Below are 14,424 nucleotides of genomic sequence, written 5' to 3' on the forward strand. Positions count from 1 at the left end.
CACCCCAGAATCTGAATAAAGGGCCATTTCCAGGTCCACAACATTTGTACATTATATGGATCCTGAGACCATGGATAGAAGGAACCTCACTTTTTTGGCCTAACCTTGTGTTAACAAAGCTTTGATTTCAAGAAAACTATTTTACTAGTAGATGATTCTTACCTGTTTTAATTCTTTTCTATTTCCTTTAAGACTTGGTCATTTATATTGAAAATTATTCTCTTTATTTCTATAGTGTCGTAAGTGAAAAATTATCAGTAAATTACATATTATTTCATTTTGCCAACTGAAGAAGTTTTACATTTTTTTTTACTTTGTTGTTTTAAGGTTATTGCTTCCATAAGTTATTATTTGGAAAATAATGCCACCAAATAACTAGCATATTACTTTCTTGCTCTTCAGTTCTTTAAACACAATGTCTGATAAATGTCTGATAAACATAATGAATGTTATACTAATACTGAGTGATAATTTTCAATAAACTTTATTTGTTAACATTGTTTATTTGTGTTTATCCTCGAACCAATATATATATTCATGGGAATTTTAGATGGATAATTGTCAGATGACAAGGACTGTAAGTCATAAGTCAGGTGAGGAACTGCAGCTTGATTGCACTCGAAAAAATAAAGGAGAGAAACCATGAAATCTCAAGAAAGAAAAGCCATATGAACAAAAAAATTATTAGTAATCCCGTCATACAGTGCTCAAAAGACACTGGAGGAAATAAGGCTGGCTTAGTATATCCATTGATACTGAAAAGCTAAAAATGCAAAAGGTTAGACCTTATATCCCAAATGCTCATACCAAAAGGGATATAGAAAACTAAGCAATACCAAATTCCTAGTCAAGCAATCACTAACAATAAGTACAGTAAAAGTAGTTCAAAGGTAATCAGGTGTACAGTACTTATAAAGGCCAGAATGATTGCAGGCAACTTACAGCATTCCCAGTTGATGAAGGAAACTTGGATACTCACTATAAGCATCTAAGTGATTGGGAAGAATGAAACCAAACAAAGAACATGAGAAAATTAGAAAAACTTAATGGATAAAAGGGATGAAATAATAAAAATTATAAAAAAACTAGAATAAAATTAATGAACTGCAGGAGCAAAGGTAGGAAGGTGTTCCTTGCTTAACTGACATGCTCGATAACCTGTCTTCTACTAAGCAACGTAAGGTGCTACCCAGAAGGATACCTAGCCAGGTGAATGGTTCTTTTCTGCCTCTGGAGTGTGTCCAAGAAGCTGCTAAACACAGGATTGGCACATATAAGCTGTGGGCTGCATCACATATATTGTACTTCATTTTGTAAACATTCTTTTCTGATAATGTTTCTTTATCGTGATATAGCACGAACTTCATCACAACAGCTAAATATACCTAGATTGTGATATAAAGATATCTTGATATCTTTCATACTAGGTACAGCATGCAGAGGAGCTTCGTCATAATAAAACACTGCAAAGATTTTAAAATTTATTGGTCCATTCTAACGGAAAACCAAAACAATATAATAACATATATTACAGATTTTGATACACAATCACTTTCCACAAGCATCCTCTTTCACTCCATAGAAAAGCATAAATATTTTCTATAAAAATATTTGACCTTCAGTTAGTGGAACTCAGGAAAGCAAACTGTCCTTTAGTACATCTGTTGGCAAAATGTCCTTGTTGACCACACTGGAAAAGAAGAAAAATTGGGTAGAGTCAGCTTAGCCTAATCCAAAAATCCATTATTTAGGAACTATAACTATATACAACATCATTTCTTCCAACACAAATCCATTACTTTCACATAAGCACAACCAAAAGACTTCAATCCACAGCATAGTAAGATGATGTGGTCCTCTCAGCAGGTTAGTGCACATGCATATGGTTCCCCCAGGAACCCCTTAACTGTCTCATTCTTGTGTCTCCAAACTTCTTCACTGATCACAGTCTTCCACAGACTTTTGGGACATGTTAAGCATTGCAGTTTCCTTCTATTTTTCATTCTGCTCTCATTCTTACTCTGCATTTTTCTTTTCATCCGGAGTGCATTAACCGTATTCAACATCTTAGTAAGTCAATATCATTTATTTCTATTAGGTATCTTTTTCAATAAGTTTTTCCTTCAATGGCCTGGAGATATTTCAGTGAATCCATGTAGAATCTCCTGTAATCATGCTCATGTTAATTTGTGAATTCTTAGGACTTTCAACCCTTTTTATTGTTTTTTTGAGTTCAAGTCTTTGATTAAGCTTTTTTCTTTTTAGTTTCAGAGGGGTTTCCATGTCAGTACTAACTAACAACAGACTGATAATTAGTTAGCTTTTGAGGCCTGAGTAAAAACTGCATGGTTTCAGTATTTCTTTATTTGCTTATTAATCCTGAAGCTATTAAGAGTATGTAAGAGTTTTAAGCATACTAACAGGTTAAGTGCTCACTTAAGTTTAAGAGTGCCTTTCTTTTCTTTGATCTGTGCTTTTCTGCTATAGGGTAAATGAGCCTTTCTGATTTCTTTCCTTTAGTGTAGGGAGAGTATTTATGTCTGCTTTTCTCTTGAGAGGCTAGACATAAAATGACTTCTCTCCATTCTTCTCTGTGCTGTTCTCTGTAGCGCAACCTCCTGACACTTCCCCAGAGGAACAGTTCCGGCTTTCTCCTGAGTATGTACACAGACCCCTCAACACTTGTACGAGAGGAATTGATCATTATATTGGTTGTCTTAACCAGCTGCAATAAGGAAAGATCAGGAGAAAGGTAATTTCTGGAAAAGTACTGGGTCTGTACTGTTCACATCTGTTCCACTGCAAGCAACATGCCAAAGCCATCTTCATTACCCATTTTCATTATTTCACCTACATAAGGAACATCTGCAATTTCCCTTTTGGCATCATTTCTAATTCTACCCTGCCATCTGTCTCCTAATATTCTTAAAGCTTTATTCTTAAACTGACAATATCTTTTAGGGTAAAGTGTAGTTTCCAGTCATACCATGGTTTATGTCCATGCATCAATACTGATCATAATAGACTACTATTTCAATCTGACTCTCAAATCTTATTTAGACTACCCATTGCTTGACTTGCCTTTTTTAGTCTTTCACTAAATTCAAGATAAAGAAAACCTGTACTGAATATCACTGTTCCTAAATATCTGAGAGTCTAATTCAAATATACTCTCAATCCACTCCTAGGGAAAGCCTCTCTTTCCAAATGTTGAAAAGGATGTTTGCAGCAAGCAAGAGAGGAAAGATCTATGCTTCTGCCTTCAAATGAATGAGACAGCAATGATCTGCACACTTTTACTGCAAACATGGGCAAATTTCTCTACCTTCTAAAGTATATCAGAAATTCAGCGACTTTGGGAAAAGTGGGCAAGAGCATCAATCTTCTATGAACAGCACCAATTGCAGAACGTGCACCATTCTACTTGGTAATCTGGTTGCTGACTCCTTCCTCATTGTACTGATAGCCCCTACAACTTAATTTAAAACCGTTCCTCAAGGTGTTGCTTGAGAACCTCTAAAAGGTTGAGGATTTTTGTTGAAACAACTGAAGTGGGGTTGCCACATAAGCTTTGCCAGGATGGAAGGGCTCTGAGAAGGTCTACTAGGAAGTTCATAAAATCAGGAAACCTTGCATCTTGTGGTCATTATGGTGCTATTAAGGTCATTACAACATCTTATGAAGACTCTAAATTGTCCAGAACTACCCAGATGAGAAAGAAAGTAGGAAAAACATACATCTCCATGCTGTCCCAGTGTACCACAAAGATATCTGATGCCTATGCCCCCTGATCTGGAAAATGACAAATTATTAAATTACTCTGTATTTTTCATAACTAACAAACCCTCAGTCCTAACATTAGGATAAACTTCTAGAGCCAGCTGGAATCCAGTAAAATCAATAAAAGTGTATATGCAAGGGACTAGTGGCATCTGTCCTTAGTCAAGGTCGTGTGGGACCACCAACACCCAAGCAGTACTACATGACTTCATCAGTTACTCTTTTACCGCCTTTGAGAGAAGACGTGTTCTTCTTTCTCTGCTCTCTAAAGCTGGTTTGGTTTGCCCGTTTTTGTTTCTTCCTGTGTTTCAGTGTGTGGTTTTCTGCTGTTTGTGGACTGTGCTTGGACATAATGGATCCTCTTAACCCCCTTGCGAGTGTATCTCCTGAATCTCGTACGAAGGAAAGGAAATGTCTGGGTGTTGGTGGCTTTCCTTGTTCTCGTTTCCTAACTTCAGTGCATATGGATCCTAATCCAACGTGTAGCAGATGCAGAGAGAATGTATGTAATGCAACTAATCCTTGTTTCGTATTGGTCAGTGGAACAATGGAGGAGGTTTTATGGGAAGGGTCAGTACAAGAGGAAGGAGACGACTCCATCTTGGATTGATGGGGATTCGTCTTCAATTTCCTTTGTTCAGTCTCCTCATGATGCTGTCCCTTCCTTAGAGAGGCCTGTTCCAGTTGTTTCACCTCCTGTAATAGAAGTTTCCCATGCCCAAACAACAATTTGGGAGACAATTGTTAAGGCTGGTGGGAAACATGTCTACAGCTGGCATACTCCTAAAGCCTCTGTAATTCCCTGCACCTCATCTTAATAATCATACCTAATCTTAACACAAAGAACCTGTGATTATTAGACCTATGATGTAGAGGCTTCCCAATTTGTCCTACATACTCTATATAATGCTTTATGGTCCCAATCTTGTTCCGTAAGTTTAGCCTGTGGTTTTGCATATTGTTGTAAATGCAATGAGATTCTCAATGTGTGCAACATCCAATACAGACATGTTTTATTGGGCCTTGATTCATAGTTATTCAGAGTACAATTTAAACATTATATAAAAGCATTGTACTGAGAGTTTCATGGCCAGGTTGAGTTTTTTTATCACAGAACCAACAGTAGACATCTTGACTTGAAAACAGCCCAAAAAATATTTGGGTTGATAGTCAGTTGAGTGGGCAGTACCCACACTCCTTACCTACCTGCCCTGAAGCTTGTCAACAAGCTTTAGTGACAGAACCAGGTTCATTGAAGGCATATGCATTAAAAAAAAAAAGATTTGTATCCTGGTACGAAAAATTAAGCAAAAATATACAAGTTCTAAAGCAAAAAATAAATGAATAATGAATAAATATGAAATGTTAAAAAAACACACAATAACACTCTGAAAGGAGCTAAGGAGCAAATTCCTCATTACAAGGACAGCACTTTTACTTGTACACAATTACCAAGTCATCAAATATCAAAATACTAAAGAACAAGAAAATAAGTTAGCTATATTATAATAAAATCAAATACAAAACCACCAAATACTAACACAGACACTGGCAAAAAGGTTATACAGTAAAACTTTTTGGTTGGCAAAGGAATAATCAACTGTAACTCACCAAAACTTTTGAGATTAATGTACCAGCAAAAGACAGAGGTGTAAATAAAAGATAGAAATCATCAAACATATTAGAAAGATAATCAGTTCACACTGGCAAACTATCAGCCAAGTCTCAAGGAAATGGAAGCTTTGTTAAGAAAAGGCTAAACACAAAATGTGAGACTTTTTCCTTCCCTGGCCTCAGAACTCATGTAACACACAAGTAACATTATCCAAACAACAGACAATCTTCTTGCCTTTTAATCCAGAGATGGAGTGTCAAGGATTTGCGGAAGATTACAACTGAGTTAAATTACAAGTAATGGGTTGGGTATGAACAAATGTTTTTTTTATGATCAGCTAAATGTATCATTTGCTCTGCCAGCAATGTTGTCCAATAAAGTATTATTTTAATGCAGAGTATATTTATGTGTACAGTAAATACCTAGTGTAAATCATGAATTTTTACATAGATATTCATATGCTAAGCAGTTTACCAGGTGCTAAAAATATTTAATCAAGAAGTATGTTACCAACAAACTATCCTATGTTATCCTGTAAACATGTCCTGATGTCAAGCATTCTTTTCCTAAAAGAAATCCAGACTCTATAACTATCAGATGCAATAAAGGATTTTACTAAATAATTCAAATACTGTACATTACCTTAAAGCAAACAATGTTTTCTAATCTGTTGTTATCATTAAGATGATGTGGCAGGGGTATAGGACCAGCATTTTCTTTGCCTCCTTGTGTTTTTGGACCTCCAGAAGCAAGGCTCTGTAGAAGAAATTTCAAATATGAGAATCAAACAATAAGATGTATGAATTACATTATGACCATAAAAGAAATTAAACTACTGTATAAAATATGTTCTGTAAAATACAAACTGTTATTCTGGCATTTCTAGGGTTTGAGATTAAGAATTTAGGTGTAATGAAAAATTATACCCATTTGAAAGTAGCCCTTCAAATGGGAGTATAGTCTACTTCCTCTTTCTAAAACACTTTTGTTTGCTTACATCCAACTGGAATAGAAGAAAGGAAGGACCCCAATATTCAATGGAGTACTGTACAATACTTTTTAACACAAAGGTTTTTTCATACAAATACATCAATCATATAATTTATATGCCTACATTTGCAATCCCAAATGTTCTCCATGTTCCATTGACTCCTGTCTAAAAGACAAAAATAAGGTAGTCACACGATGTATGTATCACCTGGACCCTCAAGTACTTCCTCACTTTCCATGTGAACTATACATGACACAGTAAGATTCACTAGGGTGGAGGAGGGCACTCATTTGTTGACTGATGGGTTTGTATGATAAAGCTCTCTTGGTATCATAAAGCCATTCCTTGTCTTACCAGATCCCAACAATCATAATATACCTGGATCACTATTTGGGCAGGAGGCCAAGGTGCTGAATGCCCCAGAGTGGTTGCATAACCCTGTAATATCCAGGAGAGCACCTGGGAACTGGGATGAGTAAAAACTCAAGGCTTTTGTAGCTCACAGATTTGTTCAGTAAAGGTTACACCCATAGTATGTAAAAGGCACTTTCAGATTAGAAAGAGCTTTTACAATCAACATGATATGTAAAAATTAATACCACAAAGACAATACATGACCTTGAAAAAGTAAAACATAATAAAGGAGGACAGGCACTGCCAGGTACCTCATTCTTCTCATGGTGATCTAAATAAAAGCTGGCAACTTCAAATGCTAGGACCTGCTTTACCCACTGAGATTGTCTGCTATCAAGTCATATCCTCTTTGGACACACCTTGGAACTATTCTGCGTTGTCTGCCTTTCCCCAACACAAAGATGTCCACTGCCAGAAAACAATGTCTCAAAATGTATGCTGTCCTGATTTCTTAAGTACGCAACTGTCACTGAGCTATTGTTCATCACACCTACCGTTCTTCTGGCCAAGGGCATAGCAAATGATTGGAGGCCTAAGCAGATGAGATTTAACAGTTCTCATTGCTTGACTATCCAGTAGATGTGCCTCATGCCCCACCCTTAACTTGATACTTTTGCAAACAATATTTCATGGGAGAGAATGCCAGTAAAACTCCTATCTACATGTCACTGAGGTCCTTCCATCAATGAAGGTCTGTCAAGTCACTGTTATTATTACAGAGACTGAGGTCCTGCCACCACTGAAAGTCTGTCAAGACATTATTTAAGGCAGATATTATTACAGAAAATTATCTGATACAATTCTGGAGAGCAGAGGCAGCATAGTCAAAAAGTCTGTTCAGTGTGGCCGTTTCTGACAGTAGTAAAGCTTAGGAACATGCATGTGAAGGTGACAATACTAGATTCTTCTTCTGAGCTTACCTGAAAAGGAGGCTGAAAAACAAAGAGGCCTTCACACAGTGATGGGTTTTGGTACCAAAATAAATCTAAGTTAGACAATTATATTAGGTAGTTTGTCTATGCTTTACATCCACCCTCCTAACTCATGAACATCTAATAATAATAATTATATATCAGGCATTAGATCTAAAAGTATAACTGACATGCAACTCAAGTTAAAGTTGTTGAATTAATACCATGAAACTGCTCACAATGCAAAGAGTTTTCCCCAAACTTACAATAATAGCATTTTGCTCCCTGAGTTCAGGATTTGACTTTGGACAGTGTGAAGCTTTATGACCAGCTTCACCACAATAGTGACAGGTTATCTCTCTATTCTTTCCTGAAGTAGTTCTCTCTTCCATAACCTGGGGCAGCTCGAATCTGGGACTGAAAAAGTGAGAAAGATATTTAACAGTCTGCTGTAGATAGCAGTTACACTAAAAATATAGTGGTGATTCTGCATTAATTATTAAGAACTAAATACTTAAACACTTACTGCATGAATTTGCAATTGGGACCATCAGGGCAAAATCCAGAAAAGTAGTTCATACACAACACACGGCGAACATGGCGATTTCTGCACTGAGGGCCATGGCGACAAAAGCCTCTGTCATACCATGGACAATCTTTTATTCTCAAATCTGGATTTATATGCAAGAAGGGGCACTCCTTATTATGACAAGCATCTGCAAAAAAAAATTTCATTAATAATCACAAGCTATGAAAAAGTGTATTTGTTTAACCATACCCAATCAGTTTATATCTGCCTAATCCTGTGGTCTGCAGCTTTCCGGACACAAACAAAAAGATCCCTCACACCCTTGTATGGTATCCCACTTGGTAGCAGCTCTGGTGCTAAAAGTGGCAGTTAAGTAATCTCTCATGTGTCCATCCAACAGGTAACATTGCGCAGTCTTTGCTCCTGGAATTTGTTAATTTCCAGTTCTTATTTCTCCATAGTTTTTCTTGTTTCTTTTATATTTCCCATACGGACTTTATATTTACCCCATGTTAATGGTTTGTGCATGACTCCTAAATGCTGTATCAGCCTTTGTGAGAGCATTTGTTTTCTTTGAATTGCCAGTGTTTATCTTCTATCTTCACTTTGAATCAGGTACCTGTAGCTGTTGCATCCAGTTGTTTCCGCTTTGCACATGAATACAATGTCTCAAGTTCTTAGCATTCCCACTATTCCTCTGATGATCCCCTCTCTTATATTAACACCTATCTGGCATCTTAACCCTGAGTGAGTCTTAGCAAACTGAGTGGATTAGGCATGGAACTTCAGGCCTCCTGTCAGTATTAAGGAAGCAATATCAGCCTTGATGCACCTTGCATTTTTTTGTATGTGTGTTTCTCTGGCTTAGTTGGATGGAGGAAGGATTCTCCTTGTTTGCCAGGAATTTTCCTTTCATCTTCAGCAGCCCTCAGGATTCTATCCTGCCTAACCTCATCGGAGGATATTCCACCTGTCAAGAAATGAGTGACCTGGTTTGAGTTTCTATTTGTTTGTGGGAAGATGCGCTCCCCTCTTTTTCCAACCCATTCCCTCTCTCAGCCTGTGTCAGAATGACTATGGCAATTGAGACTCGGAATCAAATCAGTCCTGGACGAAAAAGTGAGGTGTGTCTTGGATTCCTCTGTGCTCGGTTCCACTGAGACATGTTTGCTACACCTATGTTAAGTTTTGGTCTCCCTCTTCCTCAGAGGACATGGCTGCTGCAACAGTGAATACCTGTATGTCAACAGCAGTTGCAGCAGAGGGGTCTGTTGCCAAAGCAGAGATTCAGGGGGATGGGCTCTTGGTTAAGCCAAATGATCACCTGGAAAGGAATTCCTTGTTGAATATGGCTGACCAGAAAACTCCCAGGGCTACCATGACTGAGGAACAGCAAAATGATAAGCATTCCAAGATGGAAGTGTCCATGAAAACCATCCCAGTTGTTGTACAATAAGTGCCAGACATTCAGCTCCTCTCTCAACAATTACAACCATCAGCAAGTACAAGGGGAAAGCTGGGGAGTAAAAGGGGTGAAGTCATGATTCCCTCAACACCCAGGCATTGAAAAGTGGGAGATAGGATTCCTGTAATAAAGGTAAAACTGGTCTCCAGAGTGAATCTGGCCATAAGCTTCTCCTAGTACTTCACACTCAGAGGGAGCAAAACCAAGAACATCCCCTATAGGAGAATATATCCTCACATAAAATCCTGAAGGATAACCTAAATGAGAAGAATTTCACCTCAACTTAAAATGTCTGAAGGCCAAGAGAGAAGGAGCAGACAAGAGGGACAAGACAGCTATCCCTGGTAAGCTGCCACTCAAGAAGAACATCCAAACACTACACATGCATATACTGCAATAACATACAAATCCAAAGTCTTAATGTAAAGATTAAAGCACTTACAACTGTTCCAAACAGAGAGGGCATATCAATCAAAATTGGAATATTTGAGTTTGGTAAAGTATAAGAAAATACACACACCATAACCATGGCAAAATAAGAAAGTCTAATAGAAATATAAAAATGAAATATGAAAAATTATGAAGAAACAAGAGTATTAAAAAATAACGAAGAGTAACAAAATTTGCATGTTAAGACAGCAAGGAGAGGCAAACAGAAAATAATTCAACTAGCAATACTGTTGCCAAAAATGCTAACTAAATGAATACTCAAACCACTGACGGGTCCTTTTCTTCCCCTTTCAGAGCATGTTTGAGCAACTGCTCAACCATAGGGTTGGGCAAATGTAAAACAGATTGGGTAATGTTAAACAACTCTTCCTTTCATAATATCTCAATATTGTGCTACTATTTAGTGACATCTTTTTTATAAAAAAAAATCTGTGCAGTTTCAACTGACCTTGCTTAATTATCATGACACAGGACTTTAACCTTAACCCACATATATATATTCCTTCTACACAAACACCATTTTCAATCTTGCACAGCACACTTGTGGTACAAAGAATCAGCCTGGGCTAAAGTGGACTACATCTAAACTTGGTAAGCATTGTAAATTTAAGTGACTACAAAAATAAATGCAAACAAAAACAAAATGAATGTGAGACGTGTGCACGAAGAACACAGATGCAACTATAGCAGAAACAAGTGGTGTACCAATCTAACTATAAAGGAGTCTTGGTAAAAAAAAAACTGACAAGTTCCAGGTGGAAACACACACACTATATTTTTTGGATGGAAGTCACACATAAATATTTTGCTAAATGCGAACTGGTGACTCAAGATAATACACTACAACTCAGTACTTACTAAATCTGGAATAAAAATAACACTCTGGCATTTTAGACATGTCGTATTCATGAAGAAATTCACACTGGTCACCCTTCTTGCACAAACCACGAAGCCAGTGTTTGCAAACCACTGTACGATCTCCCCGCACATGTCGGAAAGGGCAATTGACACTCTTGTTGCAGCTTCCACGGAGATAGAATGTGCACACAGCAGCTACAGATTCTGAAAAAACAAAAATAAATTTATTGGGTGATAACTATTCTAGAAAACAAATGTTTGGTTTAAAATATTAAAACAGTGTAAAATATTTAATTTCGTTAAAGGGTATCAACATTGCTGCCATGAAAATGTAAATTCAAACATGACTGGCAATATGAGGAAATGGAATCCAGGAAAAAAAAAATGAAAATAATGTTCCTAACTTTAAACTGCAACTAAGCCCAGAAAGTCATACGGTAGAAAAAGGATATTGTAAAATCTGGTTTTATGAATGACCAAAAAATGCAATCACTAAATTTTGAAGTACCGATTGGCAACGTTTTGTCTATCTATTCAGTATGTACAACATTCCCTGTAGATTCAAAATAGAATGCATAATCTCACTCTCTAATAAAGAACAAATCTGTATTTCAGCAACAGGTGCCATATCAAGACTATTCTCTTTACCCTACATCCTTCATTGCCAAAATTACGTTTCCCACAGACTGAATATCCCAAAATTACATCAAAAACTAAGAGAAAACCTATTTTACATGTCTTTCAGGGGAATTCTGACTAATGGTTAGCTTCAAGGCTTCATTAAAATAGGCTATGGCATCCAACCCAAACTTACCAGACCAATAGAAAGTGCCAAAATCTGGGGTCAAGTCAGAGGTCACCAGGTATGGAATAAATTAAATTAGGTCAAGCAACTTATGGTTAAGGCTAAGGCAGACTTGTAGGCTATTGTTTAGTCTACTTAAGTTCCATTAAGAACCAGTGAGAATAGATATACAACAGGTTAGCAAACTTGCGTTGGCCCATTAGCTAGGATCTAAAGTAATATGTAATTTAATCTAGGTTTTGCTTAACCTTAGGTCATAGTTAGGAAATACGAAGTGAAAGGTTAAAATACCTTCGACCAGGCCCTGGTTGAACGAAATAGAACTTACTATCCATTCCTGGGAAAGGAAGCATCTGAGCTCCTATCTGTTCTTCGAGTTGATTTTCAATATCAAACGTAATATTATCCACATTTGCCACAACTATCTCCATTGTTTTGTTTTAAGCTAGTACAAGCAGTACTTTGAAGCAATACTTAACGTAATTACGATCGCTAATAAAGAACCCTAAGAGAAATATCTGCGAAGGTCTTGTTTATTTACTAACATAACTCACTTATGATCAGAGAAGTCTATCGAAATCTTAATTGTGGCAGCATTTTAGTTTCAGCAATGTCAAATCACCATAGAAAATAAATAAAGTTTATTTGATAATAAATATTTACTTTGGAAGTGCTATATAAATAATATTTTATTATTTTGACATATATTGTCAAATTGCAAAATATTATTGGAACCAATTCCTCTTCTTGAAAAAGAAAGATGATTACTAAGGTCGTTTTGCGCTGCGATTTCGATATTATGGTATTCCTTCGCAAACTCTGGTACATGCCATTATCATAATAGAAAGCAATTGACATCGAAATCCTTAAAGTTAGTCTAATGACAAAAATATGTAAGATGACAAATGTATAAGCAAAGAATGACAGGTCCAACAGGGCGTCAAGTAATGCAAGTGGAAGCAAGGTTTTCTCAGAAGATATGGGGCGACATTCATCTAGAATGTCGTACATTGAATGTGTCAAGATAAGTAAAGAAGAATCTCCTCTTACAAGGAATGCATAAAATGTGTTATATAATTAGTGTTTGTGTTGCAATAACACATTCAGTAATTTTAGAAAAGAAAACAAGAATCTTCGAATCTAGGGATTTAAGCAAAACATAATTAGAGAAATTTAGGAAGAAATTTCTGGCGATTTCCAGCTTCGCCAAAGGAGAAATAAAAGACGTACGAGACAAATAAAGAAGACAATCTTATTATACTCACTTTACCAGACTGGAACATTAATGGAAGAGGAAGGTAAGGACGATCATGGAAAGGCTTTCAAAGATATATTTGACAAAGAAATTGGACAATGAAAAATAAATTACGATCCGGAGCATTGCAAGACTAAGCAATGAGCAAAGGTGAGGTAAGCAAGGACGGTACTAATGAAGGTAAGAGCATTTTAGTAGTGTAAAATAAAAAAAAAAAAAAATCTTGTTAATATAACAGGTACGCTTTACAAGAAAATATTCACTGTAAAATAAATGTCACAAAGGAAGAGAAAATTATAAATGGTTAATTCTGCATAAAGTATATTTCATCTCAAGAAAGTGAAAACAGGCCATCATGGCATTCTGCCTTTAAAATAAAAGATTTTAAATGCTGTTTAATACTAATCTACATATCTGTAAGTGGGACATAAAGTAAAATGGAATAGAGTACAGAAATATTATGTCATCTTGTTAAACGGTGAACCAATTCGAGAAGGAGTATCATGTTATAACAAGGGCAAACAAAGGAGAACAATGATTCTATAATGGTCAATCAAATTATTTACAGTATAATGAAATTATTAATATGGAGATCGATGAGGAAAAAATTAGTGTAAGAACTCTTAAGGGTTTTTTTAATCTCTACCCAGGAAACGCCCACTTTAGTACAGACAATTAAAGAAAGAAAGATATAGGACAGCGACAGAAGAAATTACACACTAAAAATAAAAATAAAATTCCTAAAAAAAAAAAAACACAAAAACAAAAGAAGTATCTAGAGCAAACAGATTCAGAGTTGATAATAGAAACCAATGGCAGACACTTCTAGTACGTTTGAAGAAACGATTTAAGACTTTTTGTGACAAAGAACCTTGGAGAAAAGGAAAACAACAAAAAGAAGAATAATATTGTAGAAGTAAATGCAGCAGAAATAGTAAGAGAAGGAAGTTACGACGCAATGCCATAACTACAGAAGAAAAAGAGTATGAGGAAATAAATTACAGCAGGAAAAACAAAGTCCATGAGTTAATTAAAAAATGCTGTTGAAGAATACAAAAAGAACAAAAGAGGTGAAATAATGAACGATAAGACCTGAAGCAGAGACTAATAGGAATATTTAGATGAATCAAGGAGGAATATTAAATAAAATAACTGTTGAATAAATATAAAATTCCTGTAGAAAAGGCATATACTGTGATAGCGTACTAGCGAATATACCAGTGTAAAGAAAACAAAAAATAAGGAAATATGGAAGGACAAAACAATAGACAACAAAAAAATAGAAAGAGGTCTTCAGATTTATATAAAAATGCCAAAACTCAGTCGGGAACCACATAAAATTCCAAATGAA

The 14,424-nt window shown here is 36.1% G+C and overlaps 1 protein-coding gene across 3 annotated transcripts in view; it reads right to left on the reverse strand.

Moving 5' to 3' along the window:
• Positions 1 to 1,468: 1,468 nt before the first annotated feature.
• Positions 1,469 to 14,424, reverse strand: part of Clp (Cleavage and polyadenylation specificity factor subunit 4) — a 56,192-nt gene continuing 43,236 nt past the window's right edge. For 2 of the 3 annotated variants that reach the window (XM_067116548.1, XM_067116549.1), the window contains exons 3-7: positions 11,014 to 11,217; positions 8,238 to 8,427; positions 7,978 to 8,128; positions 6,038 to 6,151; positions 1,469 to 1,690 (exon numbers count right to left, since the gene is read on the reverse strand). In XM_067116548.1, coding sequence (XP_066972649.1) covers positions 1,619 to 1,690; positions 6,038 to 6,151; positions 7,978 to 8,128; positions 8,238 to 8,427; positions 11,014 to 11,217 — 731 coding nt within the window. In that variant the 3' untranslated portion in view covers positions 1,469 to 1,618. Of the gene's footprint in view, positions 1,691 to 6,037; positions 6,152 to 7,977; positions 8,129 to 8,237; positions 8,428 to 11,013; positions 11,218 to 12,146; positions 12,380 to 14,424 lie in introns of those variants that run through there. The other variant, XM_067116550.1, reaches the window with a different exon arrangement.

The sequence above is a fragment of the Macrobrachium rosenbergii genome, chromosome 14 (assembly GCF_040412425.1).
Source record: "Macrobrachium rosenbergii isolate ZJJX-2024 chromosome 14, ASM4041242v1, whole genome shotgun sequence".
Lineage (NCBI taxonomy): Eukaryota > Metazoa > Arthropoda > Malacostraca > Decapoda > Palaemonidae > Macrobrachium > Macrobrachium rosenbergii.